At 46.4% G+C, this 27177-nt stretch overlaps 1 protein-coding gene across 7 annotated transcripts in view; it reads right to left on the bottom strand.

Annotated features, from left to right (window-relative positions):
• Positions 1–27177, bottom strand: part of MCF2L2 (MCF.2 cell line derived transforming sequence-like 2) — a 146770-nt gene that overhangs the window by 71466 nt on the left and 48127 nt on the right. For 6 of the 7 annotated variants that reach the window (XM_014939882.1, XM_014939880.1, XM_014939883.1 and 3 more), the window contains exons 4-15: positions 24677–24767; positions 22978–23097; positions 19593–19709; positions 18008–18157; positions 16486–16610; positions 14597–14711; positions 13845–13964; positions 11905–12096; positions 10905–11096; positions 10321–10498; positions 2659–2762; positions 499–587 (exon numbers count right to left, since the gene is read on the bottom strand). In XM_014939882.1, the coding sequence (XP_014795368.1) occupies positions 499–587; positions 2659–2762; positions 10321–10498; positions 10905–11096; positions 11905–12096; positions 13845–13964; positions 14597–14711; positions 16486–16610; positions 18008–18157; positions 19593–19709; positions 22978–23097; positions 24677–24767 (1593 nt within the window). The remainder of the gene's footprint in view (positions 1–498; positions 588–2658; positions 2763–10320; positions 10499–10904; positions 11097–11904; positions 12097–13844; positions 13965–14596; positions 14712–16485; positions 16611–18007; positions 18158–19592; positions 19710–22977; positions 23098–24676; positions 24768–27177) is intronic. The other variant, XM_014939881.1, reaches the window with a different exon arrangement.

Here is a 27177-nt window from a genome sequence, read left to right as displayed (position 1 = left end):
TAAACTGAACTGGGTTTGCTTGGTGCTTTTAGTTGAACTGAAAGGACTGAAGTATTTGGTGGTTTAGAATGCATCATTAATCATCTCCTCAGACTTTGCAGAAAGGGAGACAAGATTATTGCTGGCATTTGAAAAACCAGAAGCTTCTCGAAGGCATAGGGTCAAATATGAACTTCTTGAACACAACGAGATGATCTTTAGCCCTGCTTTTGTGTAAACACATGCGGGACTTTCTCACCTCGTGTGGCTAATGCTTCTAGCAAAACCACATTTGCAGCAGGAACCTCTGCAAAGCCCTCAGCGCAACCCAAAAGCTAACCCTTGCTTTTCCAGCCAGCAGACTGGATAAAGGCGTGGCTAGGAGCATCTCAGTGACTTGTTATATCCAATTTATTCATCTTAGTGAACTGCAAAGAAGTTGTAGATAGTGTGCTACAAATGCAGTTACCTGCACTCTGAGGACAGAGAGGTGCCGCCGACCCGCGTGCGCAGCCTTACCTCCTCCTGGAGGAGAGGTTCTCGTCGCTCTCGCTCATCACCAGCACCCTGCTGGACCCTCCCTGGCTGGCCTCGTGCATCACTTCGATCTGCACGCAGAGGACACGGGAAAAGTGAAAATACATCACTGCCGATGCTTTTATTTTGAAAACTCTAACTCTTTTTAAAGAGTAAAACCCAGATCCTACCTCGTCTGGTAAGTCACTGGACAAGTTAAAATAATGATGCATTCTAGATGTGTAGGTTTTAACCGGACAAGTTAAACTAATAATGAATTCTAGATGTGTAGCTTAGAAATGAGGAACAGCATGCGTGGGTTGTAACTAGAGAATACCTCTTCTCCCCGTTACTGCCATGGGAGGCATTCCTGACTCCAGGCAGACTCAATGTTCTCCCACTGCAGAAGGTGAATTATCTCCTCATGTAGACAATTACAGGCAGAACAGCCTGTTCCTTAGACTCTGAAATATTACTATTTTCTGTTTCCAGCCTGAAGCCAACCCAAAGACGTCATGTTTTCAAAGTTGTTTGTACAGTGTCACGTGGAGAAGTCCAGGGAATTGTCTCGTGCCTCTGAGAAGTGTCCCTCTCCAATACCGAGCACAGCACAAGTGCACAGGGACTGACCCCAGGCTGCCATGGACTCCGGCTTTGTACCTGATATTTTGATAAACATTAACCTACTTGTCCAGTCTTGCAGAGTTGGACCGCTTCAGGTGTGCTCCAGGCAAGCTGGAAGGAGGCTTTTCCTCTTGCCTGCAGCTTTTAAAGTCCTGTGCTCAAAGGCACCCTTCAAATGCAGTGGCAGAGCTCAGCTGCTGAGTTGGCAGTCAGTCCAAGCCAACACCTACAGCCCAGCAGAGTCTGTGTGTTCCTGGGCACTGCCACCTTCTAAGGCTGATTCAGGGGAAAAAAGCAGTGGCCTGTCTTGTATTCTCTAGAGCCACATTATTTAGCTGGTTGGTGAGGATGATGGAATCCATTAATAAACCCTCCTCACCTGAACTATTGTCAGAGCAAATAAAATGCAAACAAAAATGTTATAGCAACAGTGGGAGGGAAGGAGAGGGCACGTAATTTGCACTGTGCTCTTGGAAAACAGACTGGGAAATGGTGTTTGTAGGGCCCGGGTGGTGCTGCACACAGCTGACTGGGAGATACCCCTCTGCCCCACACTGCCCGACTTCTCCTGCTGCTCTAGTCAAATGGTGGTTGGATTATTTCCCTCAAAACAGCCAGGGCCCACCCTTACTTTTTTCTTTCTCAAAACATACCTTAAATTGCATTTTTTACCATTCTAATGATACGCTGCCCTAAAGAGCTAATAATATAAATCTTACTGCAGGGACGATGCAAGAAAATTACAGTAAAGGGCTGTTTTATTGAAAAGGTTGTGAGTGAATGGCACTGTGTGTGTTTCGATTTTTGTCTTCTTTTTGGTAGACATTTAACTGCAGGGGATGCCAGCAAAGTTACAAAACATTTGTGCACAGACCATAAGAACACACTTTCAGTGGTACTCCTGGCTCTTTTGCAGGCATATTCACATGGGCTAAACCCAAAGATTTTAAATAAGACAAATAACACAAACGCAAAATGTCCCTGACCCTCCCTTGCCCCCACAGCCACAGGTAAGGGCGGAATTGTTGGTTGGTTTCTTGGTGGTTGGTTTACTGTTAGTATTAAACGCTTAGTCTTTCCTCTGTGTAGAAACTACCCTTAGAAAATATCTAAATGAGGGAAAATATGTAACTTTGTAAACTCCTGAGCATAACACATCGGAGCTTCAGAGGAGCTGGAATGAGATTCCAGTGTTAGAAAGGAAACAGTTCACACACTGTAAGGAAGGACGGGCACTCCGGGTGCACTTCAATGTGTTACTGTTGGACGTTCCCTCCACACTTCCCCATCCATGATTCCCAAGTGATTTCTACTTTAGTGTAACTTGGTTTTCCATGTACACGAGCATAAATCTTTTAACGCTGCCATGTAACTTTCAAACTGCAGCATGAAGGGTAAAAAAAAAAATAATCCTTAGCAGAGAATTAACTTGGAAACGTTCAGATTTTTAATTCCAAGTATAAATATGTGAACCTACGTTTATATTGTTTTGAGTTCTCTCACAACACGGGATGTCCCCAAAACCACAGATACTCCTACCTTAATTCCACCTTTAGTCTTCTTAATGTTTTTCTTTTTTGATAACTCGACTTCAGAGATGGACTTGGGAGGACAGGAAATTTCTGTGGATCTCCTGTTGGCAGCTGAAGGAGTAAAAAAGAAAGTCCCGTTAGAAAACACATGCTAGAAGTTGAAAGACTGCTTCCTGCTCCAGGCCATGAGCAAAGCTCCTGGCACAGCAGTGGTGTGGAGAGCTGGCTTGGAGAAGGGAGCTGTGGCTGGTGAGGGACCAGCTGGCACAGGATGGGCCACGCTCGGTGCTCCACGGTGGCTGGGAGTGGCTCTTAGGGCTCCTCCCAGCAGCCCCCTTTGGGCAGCACAGCAAATGGTGGCTGGTTCTATCAATAATTGGGCAATTCTCACTTGCACAGTTTTCCAGCTCAGGCGTTGTGGCCCATAAGGGTTCCTCATGAAGGGGCATTTTGGTTCTGGGAGTGGTTCGTTAACGTCAGACTCTAAAGGATTGTTCCCTGTCAGGTCTCATCACACAAAGAAGTCCCAAGAGCAATCGTACGGGTGTTCAACAGATCCCTGTGACCACGTAATGACAGTGACTCTGAGGAAGTGATTTCAGCATCAGACACGGCTGCCCAGGAGCAGTCGATGGTACCAGAAAATCCTCCTCAGCAGCTGAACCCTTGTCCCAGCCTGCTGTCCCTGGCAGAGGCTTGGAGCCAGCTGGGAGAAGGGGAGGCAGACATCGGGCTGGAGCAGAAAATCATCTCTGTTACATTCTGGGTCTGTTTTAAATTGATGAAGAGTTCACAGTGCACAAGGCAAACAGAGTATTTTTGAGTTACTGGAACTGCTCATGTCATCACACTGAGGTTGTGTCTGGAGTCATTTAGAAAGAACCAGGTAGGTACTCTGGAGCTGGAGATATAAGGGAAACTCCCTTACAAAATCCAGTAGAGTTGGCCACGCCAAGGTCATTACTGCACTGGGGAAGCTGAAGGTTATGGTGTTCGATTGCCCGCGGAAAGAACAGAAGCGCAGGAGCAGAGGAAACTCTACCCATAAACAATCCCAGCTCCGCACGGGTTCAAGGTTGTTCCCATCCTGTTGTTGCACAATACTGCCCCAGTGAATGAGTAATGACAATTTCATTTTGAACTCATTTATACTTTATGTTGCTTGATGCTTTTAAAGAAAACATTGTTAAAGGACATTGTAGGCGGAGATAAACTTTTTATTGAGGGACTATTTCCCGTAAAGCAGGGTTTGGGTCTGTCACTTGCGTTCACCCGAGGCTGGCTGTGCTTCTCCTACAGGGCTGGAGCACGGCTCACTAGTTTTTAAGAACATGCTGCATAAATATGGAATTTGGGTTTCCTACCGAGCCCACAGCAAGGGGTGGGGTGGGCTGGATGTCCCTACAGCTGCTGGGATGGGGCATGTCCTCAATGTGCTTTGCAGTCTCTGCACCACTGCAGGACTGGAATAAATGCCGTGAGGACAACTCGCTGTGCTGCCCGTGGGGCAAGGCTGGGGGTTCAGCCACTTCCCTTGCAGGTCCTGCAGCCCCCAGGGGGGCTGAATCACATCAGGCACCAGCAGAACCACGTGTGGCTCCCAGGTGCTCAGGCAGAGCTGGACCAGTCCATCCAGGTCATGGGCTCAGGTTTGCTCCTACCCAAGTGAATGCAAGTCATTAGCCAGCAAGAGGTACTCCAGAGTCAAGGTCTGGGGGACAGACCCAGCACTTGCAAGATGTTCAAAGCCCCCTCAGACAGGAACCATGCTTCACATCCAGGTCCCGTGTGAACTTCCCAGCCCCAACACACATCCCACTCTGTTTTCCATGGGAGAGTTGGTACCTTCTCACTCATCACCTGCAGCAGAACCAGAGTCAGGCACGGAAAGGACTGGTCTGCTCCACTGTTCACCAGGGCCTGCAGCTCATGCTTCCCCCGGGAACATGAGTTTGAAGATAGTTAATGATTTAATAGTGGTTTTGAGTGCTGATGATGACAAAACAGTGTGCTTAGGCAGCTAAAGAAACACCAGATTCTAAGGTTTATTGTTTAGTGATTTGATACAGCAAGTCTTTTCCATTCTTTAGCAATATACTCTACGCTCCTTTGCTCTAGCGAAACTGCTGAAAGTCTGCCCATACGAGCAGCAGAGCGCGAGGCCCCTGTACGTGGAATATTATTCTGCAAGGAGAGACACCACTTGGTTTCCTGAGACTCGCCCGAGCACGCTAGAGCCCTGCAGCCACAAAATTGAAAGCATCTTTTCCTTTTCTCTGCTTCACTTATAGGAATACCTTGAACTATAGAAACTGCTGGTTTCCCAAAACCATTAATGGGAATCACATCTTCTCTGAGTCAGCTCTCTGCAGCCACAGCTCTCCGGCACACAGCCCCTGCCTCCTGCAAGACATTCTGCTTTTATCCTCTACCAGCTGTTAGCAGTTAGTGAGCGTCAGGCGTTAGTGACTGGGAGGAATGCTGGAAAGGACCCAAGGAGCAGTCGTACACATTTAACAGAGATGGAATCAGTTTAATTCTTATTAGTTAAAGAACTGAAAAGGCTCCAGCTGTGCTCCCCCATATGAATTTCATGTTCCAAGCTCGCTTTCTGAGATGCTTGTAGGGTGAGTCATGGATTTTTTTAAATATGTTAAATATGTTATTTGCTTAATGAGCTCACAGAAGCTTTGACATCTCTGCTCCTGTATTGCACATTTCTGTTGCACACAAAGAAATCCCTAGGTAAATGCTTTATGGCCTCTGGAAGGTGAGAGATGCCAGGAGCAAAGCTACATGTGTCAGCCTAATTTTTCCTCTTTCCTGTTAAGACATCTTGGTCCACCCTGCCCTGGGAGTCCTTTCCTCGTTCAGCACATGGAATCAAACACAGGTAATGCATGAGCAGCTACTCACTATTTTGATGTGTCTGTATTTCTCAGTGGGGGCCCTCATACCATCCATATGCTGTTTCAATCCCTGCTCTGAAAATAACTATTTTTTTCTAATGGTCCTTTTTACAATTCAAGTGCTCCATAAATGTTTACTGAGCTGTTTTCACAACACTTCTCAGAGGTAACAGCCTGTTATCAACCCCACTGAGAGCCCTGAGTTCCACAGACAAAGATCAAAAGGGAATACGCTGCTTTGGGAGCGAGCTGAGTTGTCAGGTTCCCGAGCACTGTACACACTTCCCATGGCAAAGGGCACATGCCCTGCCCAGCAATTCTGATTTCAGCCTCTCACTGCTCTGCCAATGTAGATTTCCTTATGCAGTTGCCCAAGTTATTAAAAACAAGCCCTCCTCCCAAAATTGTACCAAGTTGAATCACATAAACTGGGTTTTTAAGAGGGAAGCAACCTTTTCCTCTCCTGCAGCAGCTTCTCTGCCCCAGGTTGGCAGGAGCAAAAGCAGCAGTAGGTAGTGACAGTGCCAGGGCTGGCACCAGAGCGGTGGGACCCACCTGAACCGGGTCCCTCTCCTCCCCACCTCTGCCCACACACTCCCGTCTCCTTCCTTGGCAGTGCTGCTGCTCCTGGAGCTGGACGAGGAGGAGCTGAAGTAGCCAAAACAAACCAGACACCCCCACGGAGACGGTTTCCAGTTCCCCCGCTGTTCCCAGTGGTTGTGTGAGCGTGGGCACCGTGGGAAGGCAGGGTCAGACTCTGCTGTGGGGGCAGAGGAGCAGGAAGGGCTGAGGCTGGTGCAGGACAGGACTGGGGGGGAACAAGCCCTGCAGGGGATGAGAGACTCACTGTGTCTCTGGGTCCTCAGGAGAGGAGACTGCAGGAGCCAAACTGTAGCAAGTTCATACATCACACAATCAGGAATGTGTATAAACTGAGATTATTATTTTTTTCCAAGTGCTTATAACGCTGCCAAATCTGGACACTTCAGGAAGGGACAAAACTACGTTGTGCTGCCGTGTTCCCCTTCTCTCCACAAAGGGAAGCACAACAAGACAATTCTCCCAACTTTGCTCACTGAATTGGCCAAACCATTTTTTACCAAAGTTTTCCACAAAAGTGTCATGCTGAAGAAGGTGGCTTTTGGGAAAGCTTCATTTCAAAGAGTTAGAGTTTGGGAGAATTACAAGGAAGTGAAAACAGAGAAATGCCAACTACAGTCACCCTAACAGCTCGTGTCACCCGCTCCAGCCCCACGGCTTGCCCCACGGTGCCCCACAGCCATGGGCAATACTGCCTGCATGGCTTAATGTTGGGGCCATACCCCAATCCACTCCAGCCAAGGAGTTTTGTACAGAAATACAGTCCAATAATCAAAAGCAATGCCCTCAGAAATGAACTAGAGCAAAGGAACTTCCCCATCAAATGCCCCCTCTTTCCTCCCAACACATGGGGGGACAAGTTTAGCCATTAGCAGTATATTCAAGTAGCTTCCACTGGGAGTAAGCAGAGCTCTCCTTGAAATAAGGTGTGAAATATACTATTTAAATATTTTCAAGGCACTTATAAAAGGGTCATCAGAGGGTTTTCTGCCTTTTCTGGGTAGATCTGTGAATACTATTTAAGCAGATTCCCAGAGCTAAAATGTGCATCAAGTCCAGCTGGCAGAGACTTTTGAGCATCACGATAATTCCAGTACTGTTTTTTCAATGTTGAACAGGTCTCTCCCTCCAAAATTTACAAGGTCATTTGTGAAACCAAAAGCTTCAAGTAAAAATGGGATGAATTTAATATCTTGCTTCAGGATTTCTAGACCCACCGAAAAGCATTGGGTGGAGGAGAGTTCAGATGGCAGCTCCGAGCTGCCTCCCGGCATCTTCACCGAGCTAAGGCTTTGCCAAGAGTCACCAGAGCCCCGAGGATGGAGAGGTAAGGAACTGGCACAGCCACTGCTCTGGCAGAAACCTGCCCTCTCAGCCCCAGGCACAGCCACTGCTCTGGCAGAAACCTGCCTTCTCTCTCAGCCCTGAGATGGCAGCTCCGAGCTGCCTCCCGGCATCTTCACCGAGCTAAGGCTTTGCCAAGAGTCACCAGAGCCCCGAGGATGGAGAGGTGAGGAACTGGCACAGCCACTGCTCTGGCAGAAACCTGCCCTCTCAGCCCCAGTGCCAGCTCTGCCTGCAGGCTCCTACGGACGTGCCCACAGAAAACCAGACTCACAGAGACAATAATGGAGTATTTCATGCTGGAGCCTTCCCATCTGTTAAGATTTTTCCATCAGTGCCCTGAATTGGGTTGAACTTTCCCTACCGCTCCTTGTTAGGGAAATGGAGCGTCAGCAAGTCAAAACAAAACAAAACAAAATCTATTCTGGAACGAATGCAACCTTTTTTCCTTTCACAGCCAGCCCTGCAATGCTGCGGTGGGATTGTTCCATCTGCCCCAGGGACAAAAGCTTTTCTTTCTGGTCTTCTATTTCTGTTTACTACATTTTATTGCCTTTGCCTGCCTTTGTATTTATACAGCCCAGGAATATGGTATTTTCCTGTTGCCATATTCTAGTTTTCAAGCTTTTAGAATTACCCAGGTATGGGTAACAAATAACAGTGAGTTATACAGTAGCTGTTTCAAGAAAGTGCTCTCAGCTTCTTTTGTTTTCCCAAGATGCTGCTCAATAAATTCTCCCCATAAATACATGCTGATTCTGCATGGACCCTATGCACGTGAAGAATGGGCCCAGAGGAAAGTCCAAAAGAGGGTCACTTCAAGAAGAACGGTTTCACAGCCTCATTTTCAAGGCCTGGAACAGGACTCTGTGCCCCTGTTTCCATTCTCAGCCACATTTCACTCAGGCTGTGAAACCCCTTGGTGAATCACTCAGTTTATCTGTGCTTCACCTTCCTTTCTGAACAAAAAAAAAAAAAGAGGTTAAAATATTTACCAGTACTTGCCAAGTGCTTTGGCATTCTGAGAGAAAGGGTACTTGGGAAATGCAAAGTCTAACCCTTGGCAGTGGACAGTTGGGTAATACCCAGAGGGTGCCATCACACAGAGTAGGTAAATATACACGTGCAGCTCACAGCAGTTACAGTGACTGGTTTTGAGCCCAGGACAAGCTGTAGGTGGTCAGGGAGTTGTGTTTCTCTGCACAGGGGGACCCCAGGTCAAACATCTTCAGGCACAAAGAACCGGAATGAGATGCTACAGTCTCCTCAATGTCTGAACGGGACTGCACCGCACTTTGCATCTCCCCAGAAAACAACTGCAGCAACATTTAAAAATAAATTTCAGCTGCCTGTTAATTGGCAACAGGACATCAGAAGCTGATCTTTGTCACACTGTTATCCTGTGTTGTGCTGTATAACACCCGCCTGCAACACAAGGGAGCGTCTCGTGATTTTCTGTGAAGGAGCTGATAGTGTTGGATGGGCTTTGCAACACAAGGGAGCGTCTCGTGATTTTCTGCAAAGGAGCTGATAGTGTTGGATGGGCAGTAGGGACCAGAATCAAGACTTAAAGCATTGCCATTTTTATACTAGTGGCTACTTTTTAAGGTTCTGCCTATACCAAAAGTTAAATTTAAAAAAAATAATCTGTGAGTACTCTAAAATGTCAAGAAAGGAGCTGAAGAATCACAAACGCATGAACACAAGACCAGCCTTGAGGCTGAAGCTGCAGTGTCACAGCAGATGAGAGCCACTCAGACTGTGCCACCGCTGACAGGGACAGACCAGCTCTGACCTACTGACCCCCCAACCCCATTTCTCTGCACCTTCGTTCACCCCAGCACCAGTGGCCACCCAGGGAACAAGCCGATCAACTTTGAGGTGAGCGCTGCTTTGAGAAGGTGATGTGGCCACATGGTCTCCAGAGCTCCCTACATTTTCCCAACTCATGCGGTGGAAAACTCACCACTACATGGTCACAGTCAGTTCTTTGAGCTGTTGAGGCAAATCACAACTCACACAGCTAACTGAATGCCACCAACAGGGCAAGAGGGGAGACACTGCTGGAGGATGTGGGCAGCAGAGCAGAACCTCTTCAAAGGCATCGTGGTCTCAGCCCGCCTTAAGCCAACAGCTGAAAAGGGACAACTTCCTGCCACCAACTCCAGGGTAACGGGTCTCCACTGTCTCAAATCAGCCTCACCCATGTTCTTTTCCACAGAACACATCTATCTTGGCTAAAGGCACATGCTAACCTCAAATCAGGAGCTTTCAGTAAATTCCAAACAGAAGCAACATCCAACTTTTATAATGAGGACAACGCTAGGAAGGGAATAAACAGTTCTGTAGAGGGAAAGAGCAAAATTTGCACAAATGTGTCAGTGTTGCTAATGAATCCTTAACCTTTGCAAGTATCTGAAACTTGAGGGATTGTGACCCTTTAAAGCCAAATGTTCACGTACCAGTACATGCAATGGAAAAGAGATTCTCACCCTTACTTTGTGCGATTGTAGTGACCAGGGGTTTGCAAAGAGCCTGCTTGGGGCTTCCAAGAGCTAGCAATACAAGACATACTGAGAAGCAGCACAGAAACGTACCTGGTAGATTAGACCTGGGAAAAGAAGCCCGATTTATTTTTTTGATTGACCCTTGTTTGCATGTTTGCAGTGACAGATAATTCACATCTAATTTTAACAGCTGGGCCTAGAGGGCTGACACTGGACAAACACAACTTTTCATTCTGATAATGAAAAATTAAACATGACCGTGTGAACAAAACGGCGGTGTGTGTGTGGAAGCAGCTGCTGAGGACTTACCTACTCCTGCTGGTCTGGTGATCTTTGGTGAGGCTCGCTTTGGGGAAGATTCGGGGTGCGGGGCCACAGGCTGCACTGGCCGCGTCTGCTTGGCTGCCAGCTTCTTCAGGCTCACTTGCCTCTTGTCAAACATTTCTTGTACATCTTCTAGTTTCTGTAGAATTCTTTGGGCGTTGGCCTAGGCAAAGAAGAGGCAAACAACGGACGGTTGTCAGTGCTGGACCGAGCAACTTCAGAAAGGACGTGTGTTACCCTCTTAGACTAGAGCTGAAGATCACTCTATGCTGCAGTTTGATGCACCCAGCCCATGTGCTGCCACAGAGCTTGGTGACACCAAGCAGCACATGTTGACCCTGAGCAGCACATGGTGACCCTTGCAGTCTTTCTAGCACCACCCTGAAGAAAATCACCAATATGTTCCATGACTACTCATCCGAGAAAGACATCCTGCCCCAAGTGCTCCCCTTGGTGCCCTTGTGGGGTATGGAGAGGTGTGTTTGAGCAGACCCAGTGCACTCACTCGTACAAGGCCAGTGGTAATTCTGAAATTCTAAGTGAGTGCCTGCACATCTGAGGGGTTTTACCTTTATTTCAGGGGTGAGGATCATGTCAAACTGATTGTAGAACTCCTTCGGGTTGGAGAGCTGGTGCTCCTTGGCTGTTACCAGGAACTTCTCAATCTCAACGAGTGCAGTTTCAGCTCCCTCTTGTGACTGGCACTTGTCCACAGCTTGGGAAGCCAAGAGGTAGATTCCAGCTTCACACCATTGGCTTGCCTTTAAAGAAAAACGGGGCAAGAAGGACTCCATCATGTCCACGTTGGGAAGTGTTGCTCCTGCTCCATGAAATACAGATTTGCCCTAACGTGTCACTACAGGGAACGGAAGTCCCTTGGTAGCACCCAATAGTTCCTGGCCACAAGTCGCCCCACCTCGAGATGCAGAACAATAGTGAGTTCAGTTCAGCTCCTATGGGCCATCTGGGCCAGTAACACCTAAAATAATAATATTCTAAGCCAAGAGGAGAAGTGTTGCTGCACATCGACTCTGTCAGCTGTACTACCTCATTTCGGTGTTCAGTCACACAACTATCCAGAACCCGAAATGAGTATTTGACCCATATCAAAACTCCCCAAAGCTGCTTAGGCCTATAAAACTCAGTTAAAAATATTCCAAAGCAGGCTTTTACCGTAAAACATTCGGTAATTCCTGTTTCAGATGAGGCTGGAATAGCACACAGACATTCTCAAAGCATTTAGCTTGCTATTCTGGCAAGGTCAGAGAAAGTGAAACAACTGAATAAGCAGTAAATCGTTCATTTTTAAGCACTGGAATGTGTTTGGTTCTCTTTTCAAATTTAGGCCTTGCTCAATTTTTTTCTTCGTTTCATTTCCTACTTTTCATCATTTTAAGACCATAATTATGGGAAGCTACTGCTCCAATTTTTATAGTAACAGTTTCTGGATGAAATGGTGAAAAAAAGGAATACATGCTTTTTCTCTTCATCCAAATTACCTGAGCTTATGCAAACATTAATCTTCAGGACAACCTTAACCAGGGCTGTTCTCAGAGAAGGTTCACTCACCTTATCTAACTGCTTGTGCAGCTCAAGAGACTTTCCCAAAATATCATACTTTTTCTTGGTCTCATTGGTAAAGTCATCACAAATACGCCTGAGTTCAACACACTTTGGTCTAATGGAGTCAACTGCATAATGATTGTTTTGGATGAGCTGTTCTCCATGGAGAGCTAGAGACTGGGCCTTCTCCAAAGGTTCCTAGGAAATTCATGAGAAAAAAATCCAAAGTTAGACCTTAAAATGACACACGCTAGAGACTGGGCCTTCTCCAAAGGTTCCTGGGAAATTCATGAGAAAAAATCCAAAGTTAGACCTTAAAACGACACACACAATAAAGACATCTCTGTAACCCCAGGTGCAGCCTGGAGGTGAAGGTCTGAGATATTGATCCAGCTGATATGTCTGTCTTTGTGAGGCCAGTTTTGACTATGTCTCACAGTGAAGACCATCTTCATTGTCAGTGAGTGTATTGAAACACAAGAGGTTCCATCTAAACACCAGGAAACACTTCTTTTACCGTGAGGATGACCGAGCACTGGAACAGGTTGCCCAGAGAGGCTGTGGAGTCTCCATCCCTGAAGATACTCTAAAGCCATCTCGGCAACCTGCTCTTGGTGGCCCTCCTTGGTCAGGGCTGTCGAACAAGGTGACCTCCAGAGGTCCCTTCTGTCCTTAATCACTCTGTGGTAACTGTGATTCTCTCCGTATATGGCACCTTCTTTCTCACATACAGGGGACATTCATTATACAGGGTTTCTTCCTAAACACCAGGAAACACTTCTTTTACCGTGTGGATGACTGAGCACTGGAACAGGTTGCCTAGAGAGGTTGTGGAGTCGCCATCCCTGAAGATACTCTAAAGCCATCTGGGCAACCTGCCCTTGGTGGCCCTGCTTGGTCAGGGCTGTCGAACAAGGTGACCTCCAGAGGTCCCTTCTGTCCTTAATCACTCTGTGGTAACTGTGATTCTCTCCGTATATGGCACCTTCTTTCTCACATACAGGGGACATTCATTATACAGGGTTTCTTCCCTGCAAAGTTCCCAATAATCAAAAACCTATTATTTTCTTCACTCACTAATTGCCAGGTTTCCAGATACATTTTGGGAAACTCTTGAGATCCTTTCCCTGCAAAGTTCCCAATAATCAAAAACCTTATTATTTTTTTCACTTGTTAATTGCCAGGTTTCCAGATACATTATGGGAAACTCTTGAGACCCTGCTGACTGAGCACAATTGATAAGCTCAGTCACACAGGATGAAGTTAGAGGTGGGTATTGGGCCAGAGCACACCGTGATCCGTTACGTGGTGTGACAGGGGAAGGAAAATGCACTTTACTGTAACTTTTACTCCTATAGGCTTCTGCAGAAGATGCAGAAGATTTCTAAATCTTAACCCTATTCTCAAAAAAGGTGACTATCAGCTTTTCCATTTGTTCATGTGCATCACCCTCTGAGTCACCTTACTCGTTTGTTCAATGCTCTCTAAGAACACTAACTGAGATGTTTCTCTCGGCTGCCAGCTGAGGGAATTACAAAGGCCAAAGGCCTGGGAAAGAGAGGTGTTTTACTGTTTGTTCCTCAGAGTGTTCTGAGTCTGAATGGAATGGTCTTAAAGGTTCTCTGGCCAAGGTAACCTGTTGAGTATTCTGAGCTTTTCAGATTCCAGAGATAGACTTAACCTTTCCTGAGGGTCTCTTCCAGCCTAGATAATTCTGTGATAATTCTGGTTTGAAATACTGATTTTTGAGCTGGATTCTAGCTTTCCAAGTAACCAACTGGAACTACTGGGTCTGAACAACTCTGCTTTCTGGCAATTACGATCTGAGTTTCACAATTTAAAGTAATGACTCACAAGAAGAGAGTGAGTGTGATGCAAGGACAGTGACAGAGCAGTGTCTAGAGGCTGATGTCTATGGCACTCAATAGAGGATTGGAGCTGCTAACCTGTCCTTTCTCTTCCAGGTGTTTCTGTTCCCGGAGGAGATGCTCCACTCGAGTCACGCTGTCTCCAATGTCAGCAAAACCTGCTTGTCCTTCCATGAGATTATCCAATGCCAGTTTTACCTAAAAAACAACAACAAAACCGTAAAACAAAAAACCCCCATCTCAAACCCCATTACAGGATACTCATAAAATTATAACAAATCTATGGCTTCTAAACACTCGCCTACATCTTTTAGAAGAGTGCATCTCAAGTTCAGTCTTTCAGCTTGTTCCAAAGTGGAAAAGCCAAGGAATAAAGCAACAACCAACTGTTCTTCAAAGAGTTCTTCCACTTCTCACTGTTTATTTAGGCACATGCAGTTTCAAAGATCTGTAACCCAGAGCCCACAGGGCTCCAGGATCTGTGCCACTCCAGCCTCTGGGCTGACAGTTGGCCTTTCTGAAGCATGTTCTGCTGGCTCTGGTGGGATCAGCAACTCACTGTCACAGAACCAGCCACATTTGGTGACATCACACATAAATGCAAAACAATTTATCAAGAAGTTGGTGTTTCACAGCAGCCTGTGCCTCATTCCAGGGCTGTAAGACATCTGAGAGCTGGCAAGAATTTAACTTTTGAATATCCCTGTCCTATTTCATAAGGAAGGGCTTCTCTCCCAGCCTCCTTTTTGGACTGTCAGTATATGCTAAGTTCGGGTAAAAATTGACCTTATTTACCAGAGAAGGCAAGACAGAAGGAACACATGAAATACCTCTCTGAAATCATGCTCAAAGTGTCGCAGCTGCAGGCACTGTTCCAGTTTTAGGTGATGCTTGGTCCAAAATTGATCAAAAGCCTTTTCCGTTTCATCCAACTGAGCCAGTAACCTGTTAAGAATTACAGTGAAAAGAACTTATTTCCTACAGTTCATGTCTTTTAGGTGACACCGACTGAAGAAGGGCAGGAAGCAGAGCAGGGAGACAGCAGGGAGCCTGCACCCAGGTACAAAGGCTCTGGGTCAACCTTCCCTTCAGCCAAAGAGAATGACCTGTGCCGTGGGACAGGCAGGAGTGTGACACTGAGTGACAACCCCCCCATGGCAGCCACAGTCCTGCCTCCCACCCTGAGGCAGGAAGACAGAGCCCTTCCAGGTGCTGGCAGCCACAGACAGCCCTCTCTCCTGAGCCTCCCCCAGCTCTTCACAGACCCTTCACCCCGGGCTAACGCAGGGGAGTGCGATGCAGTTATTATTTTAAGGAATGTTTAAAGCATAACTCTACAACGTGCTCATTTTCTTCACCCAGAAGAAAAGGCAGAATCATTTTTCCCAGTCCATTACAAGCAATGGGTTAGGAGCCCCTGACGCCTCCCATGGACACTGATTCTCTCTCTGTAAATGGCAAAACATTCATTAACAAAGAAATTAGTATCAGTGTCTGGAGTTAAATGTCTGACACCAGACCAGCAAGTCACCCCCACGGTCTCTCAATGCTCTATTAATTATATTACAATGAGGGACAGTTTAAAGAGAAAAAATAATTAAAATACAGTTTTCTTGGAATATTCTGTATTTGGGTAGCTGGGCCCCCTGTGGCAGGCAGGGGACCAGGGCTCAGCTCCTGCAGCCCCAGGGAGTGCTAGAATCACCACGTTTTTGGGGCACACATCAATGTAGAACAGTTTAAAGAGAAAAAATAATTACAGTTTTCTTGGAATATTCTGTATTTGGGTAGCTGGGCCCCCTGTGGCAGGCAGGGGACCAGGGCTCAGCTCCTGCAGCCCCAGGGAGTGCTAGAATCACCACGTTTTTGGGGCACACATCAATAGCTCCCTCCTATTCCTCTCAAAAAAAATTTAAAAAGTTCTGTTTTCAATCTATCCCTGAAAAACATGTTTTTAATCAAAGCTAGCTGTTGAATTCAAGATGAATTCGCAAATTCCTTTGGGATGACTGTTTAAAGGATTTTAAAAGTATTCAGTGAAAAACATCAGCTCAGCTTTACTTTGGGCAGCTTTGTTCCCCGTGAATGCAGACGGGCTCAGACACCAGCGGGACAGTTCTCTCTCCACAGCACCACGTGGCACAGCAGAAACTTCTACAGGGGGCCAAAAAGCTCCGTGCTAACAGCCAGCCTTGCAGGAAGGAAAAGGGGTTTCTCTTCTACAGGGGGCCAAAAAGCTCCGTGCTCACAGCCAGCCTTGCAGGAAGAAAAAGGGGTTTCTCTCTCTCTCTGCAGCTGCGGAGGGGGATGTTTCAGAAGATGATCTTCATCTGCCCCTCCTGCACCATTTCCAGAGACACGCACCAGCACGTACCCTCTCATCTCACGTGGACGCAGACACCACGATCTAACCAAGCTGTGAAAGCTTGGAGAACATACACCTTATGGGAAAAGTCAGTCCCACATTAAATCTTCAGCCAGGTAGGTGGTGGGCCAAGCAAAAATTACCAGGAAATTCAGGACTTGTTTGAACTTGCCTTGACACTTTAATCAAATATCTTCCTCAAAGGTACTCCCTTCCCCGAGTTACCCGGCCAAGAAATCCTGAAGAGCTGAACCAGGGGGAATTTACAGCCAGCAGATTTAAATAATTTAAGTTACACTTGCATTTCTTAGGAATAAATCAGCGACTCGCACAAGGTAATCCAGCTTCACCGACCTCTCTACTGTTGCCACGTTCTCCAGTTCGTCAGGGCTGAGCTTGCTGTTGGCGCTGCGGGTGACCGGCTCCCTGATGCAGGTCAGCAGGGTGGCCCCCTGCTTCACAGCCAGCTTCAGCTCGTCCTGCAGGACACAGGCCACACAAATGGTCAGTACTTATTCGAGTAACACCTCTCTTAGGTGGACAAGGCAGTGATGCTAAAGGAGGATCCTTTCATCGGTGTTACGTACCCGGAACAAAATATAAACACTTAGTAAAGACGATATGTTTTTCTAGAAATGAAGAGACTAAATCTATTCACTTTGAATATATCTATATTTCTGAGAAAAGGAACGGTATATAACCCCACAGCAGATTGCATTTCTGAGCAGGCAATTTGCAGAATAACGTATTCTACCACTAACAATGTGTGCCACAGATCACCCCATCAGTGAGGGGCTGTGCTGAGAACTCGCCCTTCTTAATGGAGTTTCCTCCAGTGGCACGGCGACACGCTGAGCTGTGGTACTCAGCTGTCCAGGAGCCAGCCACAGAAGAAGCTGCCTGCCCACCACGAAAGATGAGAATCATAAAATCATAGAATCATCTCGGTTGGAAGGAACCTTAAAGTTCATCTAGTCCAACCATCAACCTAACTCTGACAAAAAAATAAGAAATAAAAATCACTAAACCATATTCCTGAGGACCATGTCAACCCATCTTTTGAACGCCTCCAGGGATGGTGCCTCAATCATTTCCCTGGGCAGCCTATTCCAATGCTTGATAACCCTTTTGGTGAAGAAATGAAGAGGAAAATGAGGCTCAAACACTAATGTGTCCCCGCAGCACTGCACATTCTCACATAAAACTTGCTCTTGTGCTAATGTAGCTTAAGCAGGATTTTTTTCTCTTGTGTTTAACCTCAGGTGCTTGTGGACAGCAGTAACATTGTCTCCTGAGCATCACTCTGCAAAGCTAAACTTGCTAAACTTTAAAGCTTTTGTTTTAAACAACAAAACAACAGTCATATCTCATTAGATCCCTCTGTCTGTTCCTGGATTACCCTCACAGATGTTCTCCACATCTGCTCCAGTGGGAGCATCCTTTCTGATGAACTCTTCACCAGGAGCCCATGATATTCCAGCAATGTTCCATGTGCTCTCCTGCAGTAGAAGAGACATTTCCCTGTTCTATTGTTCCTGAAACTGTAATAAGTCCTTTTCCATGGTTGAACCAAATCGACTTCCTGAACCCAGGTTTCTCTCCTCAGTAGTTTCCAGACAATGCACTGGAAGAGGCTGCCCAGGGAGGTGGTGGAGTCTCCTTCTCTGGAGACATTCCAAACCCACCTGGACACGTTCCTGTGCAACCTGCTCTGGGTGGAACTGCTCTGGCAGGGGGTTGGACTAGATGATGTCCAGAGGTCCCTTCCAACCCCACAGCATTCTGTGATTGTGTGACTCCCAAATAATAGCAGAAGGTTTTGTGAAATCATGAGTCATATATTACACTGATGGCGCTGTCATGAGCTAACATTCACCTTCAGCTTGCCGTGGTGGTCTGTGTGTGCGGAGAGCAGCTCCTCCGTGCACTGCACGTCGTTGGGAAGTTCAGTCTCTGCGAGGTCTGTTCCAAAGCTCTGCAGCATCTGTGCTGTTGTTTTTACTGTCATTGCAAAGTTTTCAATAGCCTGGAAAAGCAAGAGCATAAAGTCACAGACTGGTTACTTGCCCTTAGCCCTTTAACACCACCTAGTCCTTCAGGCGCACAGTGCTGCAAGCATTACACGCCTGTAAAGCTGTCATGTTGCCCTTTTTGGGGCTAGAAATTAAATCCTGTGTCACAAATGATCTTTCCACAGGCCTACAAGTATTAGCACCTCCAGGAACCAGCTGGGGAAGTCCCAGAGCTTAACAGACATAATGAAACCACAGAGGACACCAGCTTCAAAGCCAGGACTGGAACTTCAGATCCTCTGCCCATGCTTGCTGGGAAATTCTGCTGCAAAATTTTAATTAAAGCCTTATTTAAGTAGAGGAGACTCTGAAAGTACATAGGGCAAAACTTTTTTATGAATATATATTTATACAGCTGTTTTTCACTCCGCAGCAATCTGTCTTTCCCCTGACTTTGGGAAATGCACATCTGGGTCCTGCCTGGCTGCACCAGCTGCAGTCCCTGCCTTGCTCACATTGGTGCCCAAATACAAGGGCCACTTACTGCAAATACAGTCAAACTGCATGAATTCATCCCAGCATTGCTGTTTCTTTATCACCTGTGTGCACCAACACAAAACCTGTCAGAAACCTGGGGTTCTACTGAAGAAAGGGGAAGTGAGGGAGGTATAAAAACAATTTTGCCTTCTTTGAGTAGAATATATTGTTCAGACTTGTGAGATGGGATTAAAACCTTTGTATCTAGTAGCAAGTAACGGCATGGGATGTCTTTGCATGATTGTGCCCCATTTGCTTTAGAAATAGGACTGTATTGTCCTCTATAGCTCTTTATTCTTTACCCCACCCAATGGTTTGGGTCACTGAACAGCACTAGGGGTGCTCCCGCATCCAGGCGGACACTGCACAGTTGTATTTGTAAAGTCTTTCTGCCTTCCCACAATCACTAACTGTCCTTTGGTTACTCAAAAGAAGACCCAGCTGGAGCACATGTTTACGTAGCACAGGAATGAAAACATAGCAAAATAAAATCTACTGTCTTGAGTAGTTTTTGTCTCTTACAAACATGGGACATAATCATTAAAGGGAGACTCTTGACTTTTGATTCGGTGCTAAAGTGTATGTTCCACTTCAACCATGAGCTGAAGGCCTACGGATCTCATCAGTTATTCAAAAGCTAAGAATGTGCCAAAGGGCCCTGCTGAGTAAGACCACTATGATGCTGTTAGACCCTAGTCCAGGTCACGGTGAGATACAAATGACTACTTCTATTGCAAACTTCTGGGGAATTTACCCTCCCCATGCGAGTCATGGATTTCCTCTTCCATGAATCCCTAGCAGACCCTGTGGGCTGAAACGCAGTCTGAGGAATTACTACTTCATGGTTGCTCTCCATCCGTCACCTGGACAGTTCTGGGTGTAGGTGTGTGTAAGAAGAGCACCAGGACTCACCGTGCGGTGGTGGATCCACTGGCTGTGCCCATACTCCAGGGTTCCCCCCAGCTCCCGCGTCAGCTGGCTTTTGTCGATGTAGCCGTGCAGGTCGGAGACGGAATTCAACATGATGATCTGAAACCAATCCAAGCACAAGGGACTGAGAGAAACAGCAAGCCCTTTCCGTCATTGCTCCGAGGATCTGGCTTTGCCTCAAGCACGTATGGCCCAGCTGCAGTTCCACCACAGGCAATAAGTCCCCGCCACGTATTTGTTCACACGATGGCCACAGTTTATTTCCACTAGATTTTGCCTTCTCAACATGTACATGGCTGTTCTTGAACTAACCAGGATTTGTCCTCTTCTTGCTCCTGGCTAGGCTGAGGATGCCGTCAGCTTGTATATGCACCAAGAGCAAAAGTGTGGTATTTATAACGTTCACACAAGCTTCGTTAAATAATTCCTATATTTTCCAGATAGCTGTTATTTACAGATTTATGGAGGAGTACCCTTACTGCAAAAGCCTTAGCAACAAAGCAGTTAACTGCTTAACTGTTTAGCCTTACTAAAGCCTTAACTGCTTTGTAGCTCTTCCCCATCAGAGAGGCCACTGACAACTTGGACATCTTTTAATACCCCAAACTTCCCTGAAACTACAGAGGAACCCCATTGGGCCTTTTTTTTTTAATATATATATGGACATCTTTTAATACCCCAAACTTCCCTGAAACTACAGAGGAACCCCATTGTGCCTTTTTTTTTTATATATTTTTTTTGGAATATGTTTGGTTTAACCTGACACACTCAGCAGCAGCCACAAAGCAAACCTATGAATATTGCCAGCTGTGGCACTACCCAGCAGGGCAACAGTTTTCACCCTGCAGGCAGCTCTGCAGGAGAAAGCCCAGGAGCAACCCAACATCCACCCAAGAAGCCAACCCTAGAGAGTATCAGCATCTCCTGTGCATCCCACCAGGCTGAAGACAGCCACGCTCAGGATGCTGGAGAACACAAGTGAGGGGCAGTTTAGAAAAGGAGGGTCAGCAAGGAACACAGAGCTGTGGTGGGGCTGCTTCACGATGGCTTAGGCCGTCTGAAAGAAGTCACAGTCTACACGGGCCAAAGAAGTGCCTGCTCTGGACAGACTGTCCAGCCTTTTGTGTAGGATATGAGGATGTTTGAATTCTCAGATGAACCCTGGTGTGTCTCCAATATTTCTGTACCTTCCTCCTGGATAATGTTATTTAATCAAATAACCATCCCAATAGACATTTAGCTCAGATTTTGTTAACCACATTTGTATGTCAATAAGTCATATAAATCCTGCCCTTCCTTGTGCTGTCTTGTTTATTATTTCAGCCTCTATTTCCTGCTCCTGTTTGATCTTTGGCTTCTACTCAATGCAGTGTTGATTTAACCCATCAGATCTATTTTACTGAACATATTAGCAGTGTGATACTCAGATAAACTGTTAAACAAACACTTCCTTTAACAAATATGCACCATATCCCTGAAGCCCCTGTTCAGTGTTGATGTCCTGGCCCTGACTCACGTGTAGGTGTGATGGACCATGGCCCAGTTGTATTAATGTTGTCGGAGGGCCAAACGCACAATGAGCAATCAACCTGCAAACAATGTAAAGGATGATGTTGGCGTTAAAGATGGGTGCTGATACCAAATTCCTTGAGTAAGGGTATCTCCCACGGGACAGAACCCTGCCCTGTTTCATGCTTGGCTCGTAGGATGCTGTTTTCAGTGGGGACACACAGATGCTGCTCTCAGTAACCTGCCCGCTCTGAAACTGGGCTGCTCAGGGGCACGATCTTTCCAGGATGGGCTGCAAACACAGCTGAAAGGTCCCTCCAGAGAGCACGGCAGGACCCCAGGAACTGCAGAGACCTTCAGCACAACCCTGAGCGAGCTACAGCAGCCCCAGACACACGTGCACAGCCTGCACATCAACCTGAGCGGCCACCTCCAGGTACGTGGGTGGGAGGTCGGCAGATCCAGCACCGAGCACCTCATGCTCTTGGTTTCTGCAAGACTGCCCTCTAAGAGCTCTGTGGACAAACCCAAGACAGCTCAAAATCTGAGTCACCAAGAAGACCCCAAACAAAACCCATGTTTTGATTTTCCTGCCTGTAAGAAAGGTAAGTTGCTATTTAATATTTAATGCAGCGCCTGACCCCTGCCTAGAATTAACATCTCTTCCAACTTTGATGGTTTCATTTCAAGTTGGATTTGAAATGCAACGCCGGCATAAAATAAATTACTAAAAGTATAGAAGATGATGAATTGCTAGAAAACGCTAGTCCTTGATGAAGCTGTCTCTTCTGGGCTGTAGTCACTAGTACAACAGTTGCTATGGTAACAGATTGTGGCTTACTAAATACAGGAACATCCATTTTTCAACGTGAAATAAAATTAAAAGATTTTGTTTTGTAATCAAACATACATTTTTATATCAATTTTGCATTTTAAAAGCAACCTTTGCCAAATTACAGTCAGCGTTACAATTTAATCCTCAATAACCAAATGAATATTCAGGAATCCTTTTCTGTAGGGACTGTAATAAATGGGCTGCTGTCTCTTACTTCCACCTCTTAAACACCTGAACTTCAGACTCTGGAAGTGACAGAGCTGGAATTCCTTGAAGGGGAGCCATGGGTCTTTGGCAAAACAGTCCTATGAAATCACTCCAGTAAAGTCATTGTGGAACACAGTACGAGTCTGTCCCAGGATGAAATAACATTAATAATCATCATTCAAGTTTATTTATAAAACACTTTGAAACCACATGTAAACATGTAGCTAGGAACAGCTCTCATAGAATAATAAAAAACTTTGACTCTCAGGATTGGTAACATGAACCTCATGAACCCACAGAATATGCTGAGTGCAGATAAAAGGAAGTAAAAACCGAAGTTTGACTTTGAGGGCGTGGGGGCAATAGAAGGCATTAAGAGCAGGCAGTGCTGCGTGAGCACTGCAGAGGGGCACCCTCAGATCAACAGCAGCCCCATGGATAACACATAAACCAGCACAGAATTCAGCCCTGGCCTTGCACTGCTCTGTAGTCCTAAATAATTCTCTTTATCACTGGAGTGAGAAGATCTACCTCTGCCTACAGCAGGGGAACACGTCAATACTTAAAACCCAGGTCACGTTTTGTAGCTACACTGACCTTCCACGTGGGAACACATCCATTAAACACTGTGAAGCATCCACTGGTGATTAGCTCTTTGGCGTGACTATTGTATACACCACACAAACCCAGCTCAAAGGCCCCAGTTGTCACTTGCAATCAAAACCCAGTTACTGGGTTATGGGAAACTGCTGGCACCTCGGAACTGCAGACATGGAGATAAAGAAAAGACATGGACCAGAAAAAATGCATGCTTACCGGTACCTTCATTTTAAAGTCATCTCGATAGAGCTTAATGCCAATGTCAGCGATGGTCCTTTGGATGAAGCGGGAGGGTCGCAGCACAAACACCAGCTGCAGGTTCCCTGGAAACGCTCCCTGCAAGAGAGAGAGCACCAGTAGAAGACACAACTCTGCCTTAAGGAAGGCCAAGGGAAAGTTCAGCCAAGTCTTTCCTAGCGGGAGCAAAGCAGGTAGGACTTGCTGAACCTTGCTCAGTCCAGCTGCTAATTAATAACATCTGCTGGGCCACGTGCCCATCACCAATGTCTCCAAAGCCACCAGAGAGAGTTGATTGCACTGCACTGCTCTCTCACAGGGATTGCTTTTGTTGCTAGCTCATGCACTGCTTTCTTATTGCTTGCCCATAGACTGCCTCCTGATATGGATTTAGCACAGACCCCTGAAGTTTCTGCCGCAGAGCCCTCCTCCCCCGGATCTGAACCACAAATGGGGTTTCCCATCTTTTAAGGCTGCAGACACCAGAGGGCAAAACCGGCTCCCTACAAGAAACTGGCTGCCCACGCTGGACTTGGTGGGAGAAGCTGGTGGCACAGATGAATTCCCCAGGCTGACTACCTTCTCACTCTGGAAAGGGTCTTATAAGGGCTAAAAACCTCACATATTTCCCCCTGCTCCTCACAGGCACTCAACACATCCATCCGCCTGGCCCTGTCTGCAACACCCAGCCTACATCTCTCACACTCCTCTGAGCCCATCAAGCACAAAAAAAAGAACAATTTATAGAAGAGAGCACCTAAAAAGAACTGAGAACTAAAAGCAATGCTCCTCTGAGCCCATCAAGCACAAAAAAAAGGAACAATTTCTAGAAGAGAGCACCTAAAACGAACTGAGAACTAAAAGCAATTCTGCCTGAATTCCTTGAAAGAACTTAAAGTCACCTTGGTCATCCCTCCATCCTGCACCTCTGCGTACAAGCACTTGCTCCTCACACCACACGTTCCTGGTAATGGGTGGCTAAACCCAGCTGCTTTTGTTAGCACCGAAAATCAGCGCTTAGCTCTGACTTTTGTTAATGAGATATAACAAGCCATTAAGAGCTTCTGCCAGAGCTACCACACAAACACTAAAAGCAATTCTGCCTGAATTCCTTGAAAGAACTTAAAGTCACCTTGGTCATCCCTCCATCCTGCACCTCTGCGTACAAGCACTTGCTCCTCACACCACACGTTCCTGGTAATGGGTGGCTAAACCCAGCTGCTTTTGTTAGCACCGAAAATCAGCGCTTAGCTCTGACTTTTGTTAATGAGATATAACAAGCCATTAAGAGCTTCTGCCAGAGATCACTCACTACCATGCAAACATGAGTCCCCTGGGATGGGTTTCCATCCTAAGCAGGCCACTGGTCCATGCTCAGGAGGGTACCTCTGCTCCGCTCCCCTGGGAACCAACTTCAAATTACTAGACTTTATATTGCAGTCAACCCAGCAAATAAGGAATTTGCCATCATTCAGCAGTAAACCAGGCTGTGGAATTTGTCACTGCAGCTTCCTCCCTCCCTTATTTAACACTCATGAGCTTCAGGGCAGGGGAGGATCTGCATCCACAGCCAGAAAATGGGAACTAAAAATGAGCACAGGAGACTCTGCATCCTGTGCCGAAGGTTCAACAGATAGTTTTAATTTCTAGAAGATAAATAACAAAAGCAAGCACTTACTGCTATCCGTGTCAGGGATGCCTTGACTGCGCTCCATTTGTCCCGTCGTCTGTCTATGATGATGATGAACCCGATGCTGGCAGCCTCCAGACTGCAAAACAGAGGAGAGGAGCGCGCTGGGCGAGAGGGAGATCCTGCCGCGCCAAGGCAGCGCGCTGCAGCACAGCAGCCTCCCTCACAGCCCCCGCTAAACCCATCCTGAAAACGCAACCTACAGTGGAAAGAATGAATATTTGGCAGAAATTCACATGAAAACTAAAGGCAGCAAATTTCCTCTTCCCAGCATAGGGCCAGCAGCTTACACAAAACAGGAATGTTTTATCTGCTGAATCTCTCGGCTCCTCTGCTATTCTGCTGCCACATCCAGGGGATAGGAATAGTTCAGCATCATGAATTACGCTGGGCTCTGTCGAAGGCAAAACACTCAGAACTTGTTTTCTCTGCCAAACAATCCAGTTGTCAGACACCCCGCTCCAGCCTCCCTTCTCCAGGAACGCTGACATCCGACAAGGGAGCCAGCGTCTCCCTGCTCTCCCCACCTTGCTGGGTACACGGTGCCCCAGGAGTCCTGGGAGACAAAGCAGGAACTGAAGAGCTTTTTCCTGCCAAACACAAACTGGTTCTAGGGTTGCAAGTCATTCAAAAGTGTCCTTTTACCATATTGGCTAGAATAGCAGTTACTGTTCCTTCTCAGTACTTTTCAAGGAGGATCTATGGGGCACTGATTTGATGCTCCATCCCCACCTATGTAGACCTCATAAATATCCTGTCTCCTCCCTCAAAATCCCCACGTTGATGTGCAGGGCTTTGGTGGGACTGCTCTACTCTCTGCCTTCCAGGAGTGCTCACAGTCGGACAGAAGGCCTTGGAAGTTAACAAGCACACACTGAGAAACATCTTCAGAAAATTCACTCCAGCAGGATGGCCCAGTCAGCTCTGGGCAAATCGGAGCCAGGCAGAGAGAATATACATGTTATCATAATCAAAGGACATACTGCAATCAAACACCTAATTACAGGTGTCTCTTTAATATGCTTTATATAATTTTGACATCCATGTTAACTTTTGAGATCCATGTTAAAGCAGCAGGAAGATGGGAATGTAAGAGGATGTAATTTGAATCAAACAGATCACCAAAATACAGCCTCTACTTCAGAAAAACAGAGAAATATATTGTAATCAGCATCTGATTGTGTTTTTGGCTCAGACTCACACACCAATTTGTAGCTGCTGATTCTCAGACAATAATTGGACACAGAATCTGGTTCAAATCTGATGCTGTTCCATTGAAATCAGTGATTTATAACAAAATGACCAACAAAGTAGGTGTGTTAGCTGAAGTTAAAAAAATTCCAATGTTAATTTAGTTTAGAGATATACATCATTCAACTAATATCAGGTTAATAAACATGAGAAAAATCTGTTCTTTGCAGAATTTATGACGTAGCTAAACCACAAGGAACTATCTCCATAAGCCCCATATTCAGACAAGCAGATGGCACATAGAAATTGCCTCATTGTGCCCATCTACCTGGTTTGAGAGAGGACTAAAGGCTGGCTACAAGGAGTGTACGGGGAGGACTGGGGGCCTAAAAGAATTCAGAATCAGACCCTCATAGTCACACCTTGGATACAAACCGCAATGGAAGTAACTGACAAGTCAGCATCTGCCAAAAGCAACAAGTACAGCTGTGATTTAAACAAACACAAAAGTATTTGTGCCAAGTAAAACCTGCCTCTGTGCCTCAGAACAACTCGCAAGTCCCATCTTTAAATGTCCCTCAAACATGTAGATCAGAAGTCACTTAAGTAGAGACCTTTGTTCTTTTTTTGGCTATACATCTGCAACTGAGCAGCTTGTTTTGTCCCACGTTCTTCTGCACAGGGATTTGTAACAGCACAACAGCACCCAGGTGGCAGATGCAACAAGAAAAATTAAATTCATAGATAATAGGAAAAAGAGCTTATGAAGTACAGATAGAGAGGAGATGAGAGAACCACGTGCTGCCAAATAGCAAAGCAGCTGAGCAGAGCACGGGAGAAAATATGGGGGAGTATGTCCATCCCTCAGAACACGCCGGCAGATCACATGAAGGCAAGCAGCAAAGAAACTTACCTGTTTGTTTTTTTTACTGGATAGGGCTGATTTAGGGTTTAAATTTAGCCAGGGAAACAGAGAGAGTGTCAGCAAGTGATCCCATTTCAGCCAGCAAGCCGAAAGGGAAGGCCATCCCAAGGTCTGAACGTCGTTTGGCACCAAGGGACGGGGGGCACAGCCCTGGGAAGCAGCCGGGCTGGGACGGGAGCAGCAGCGGGAGGATACAGCCGAGAAACAGCACCCCGGCGTACCCAGGGGAAGGGGCTTTGGTTAAAAATAAACACACACACTCTCTATCAACGCTTTCCCAGTGCCAGCACTGTAATATCTCCACCGTCCCCACAGAAATGCACTGGGGTTTCTCCAGTTCTCTGAGAAGAGGGGTTGAAGACAATCCTGCAGA

The sequence above is a fragment of the Calidris pugnax genome, unplaced genomic scaffold (genome assembly GCF_001431845.1).
Source record: "Calidris pugnax isolate Ruff unplaced genomic scaffold, ASM143184v1 scaffold94, whole genome shotgun sequence".
Lineage (NCBI taxonomy): Eukaryota > Metazoa > Chordata > Aves > Charadriiformes > Scolopacidae > Calidris > Calidris pugnax.
This window is presented reverse-complemented; position numbering and strand designations above follow the sequence as displayed.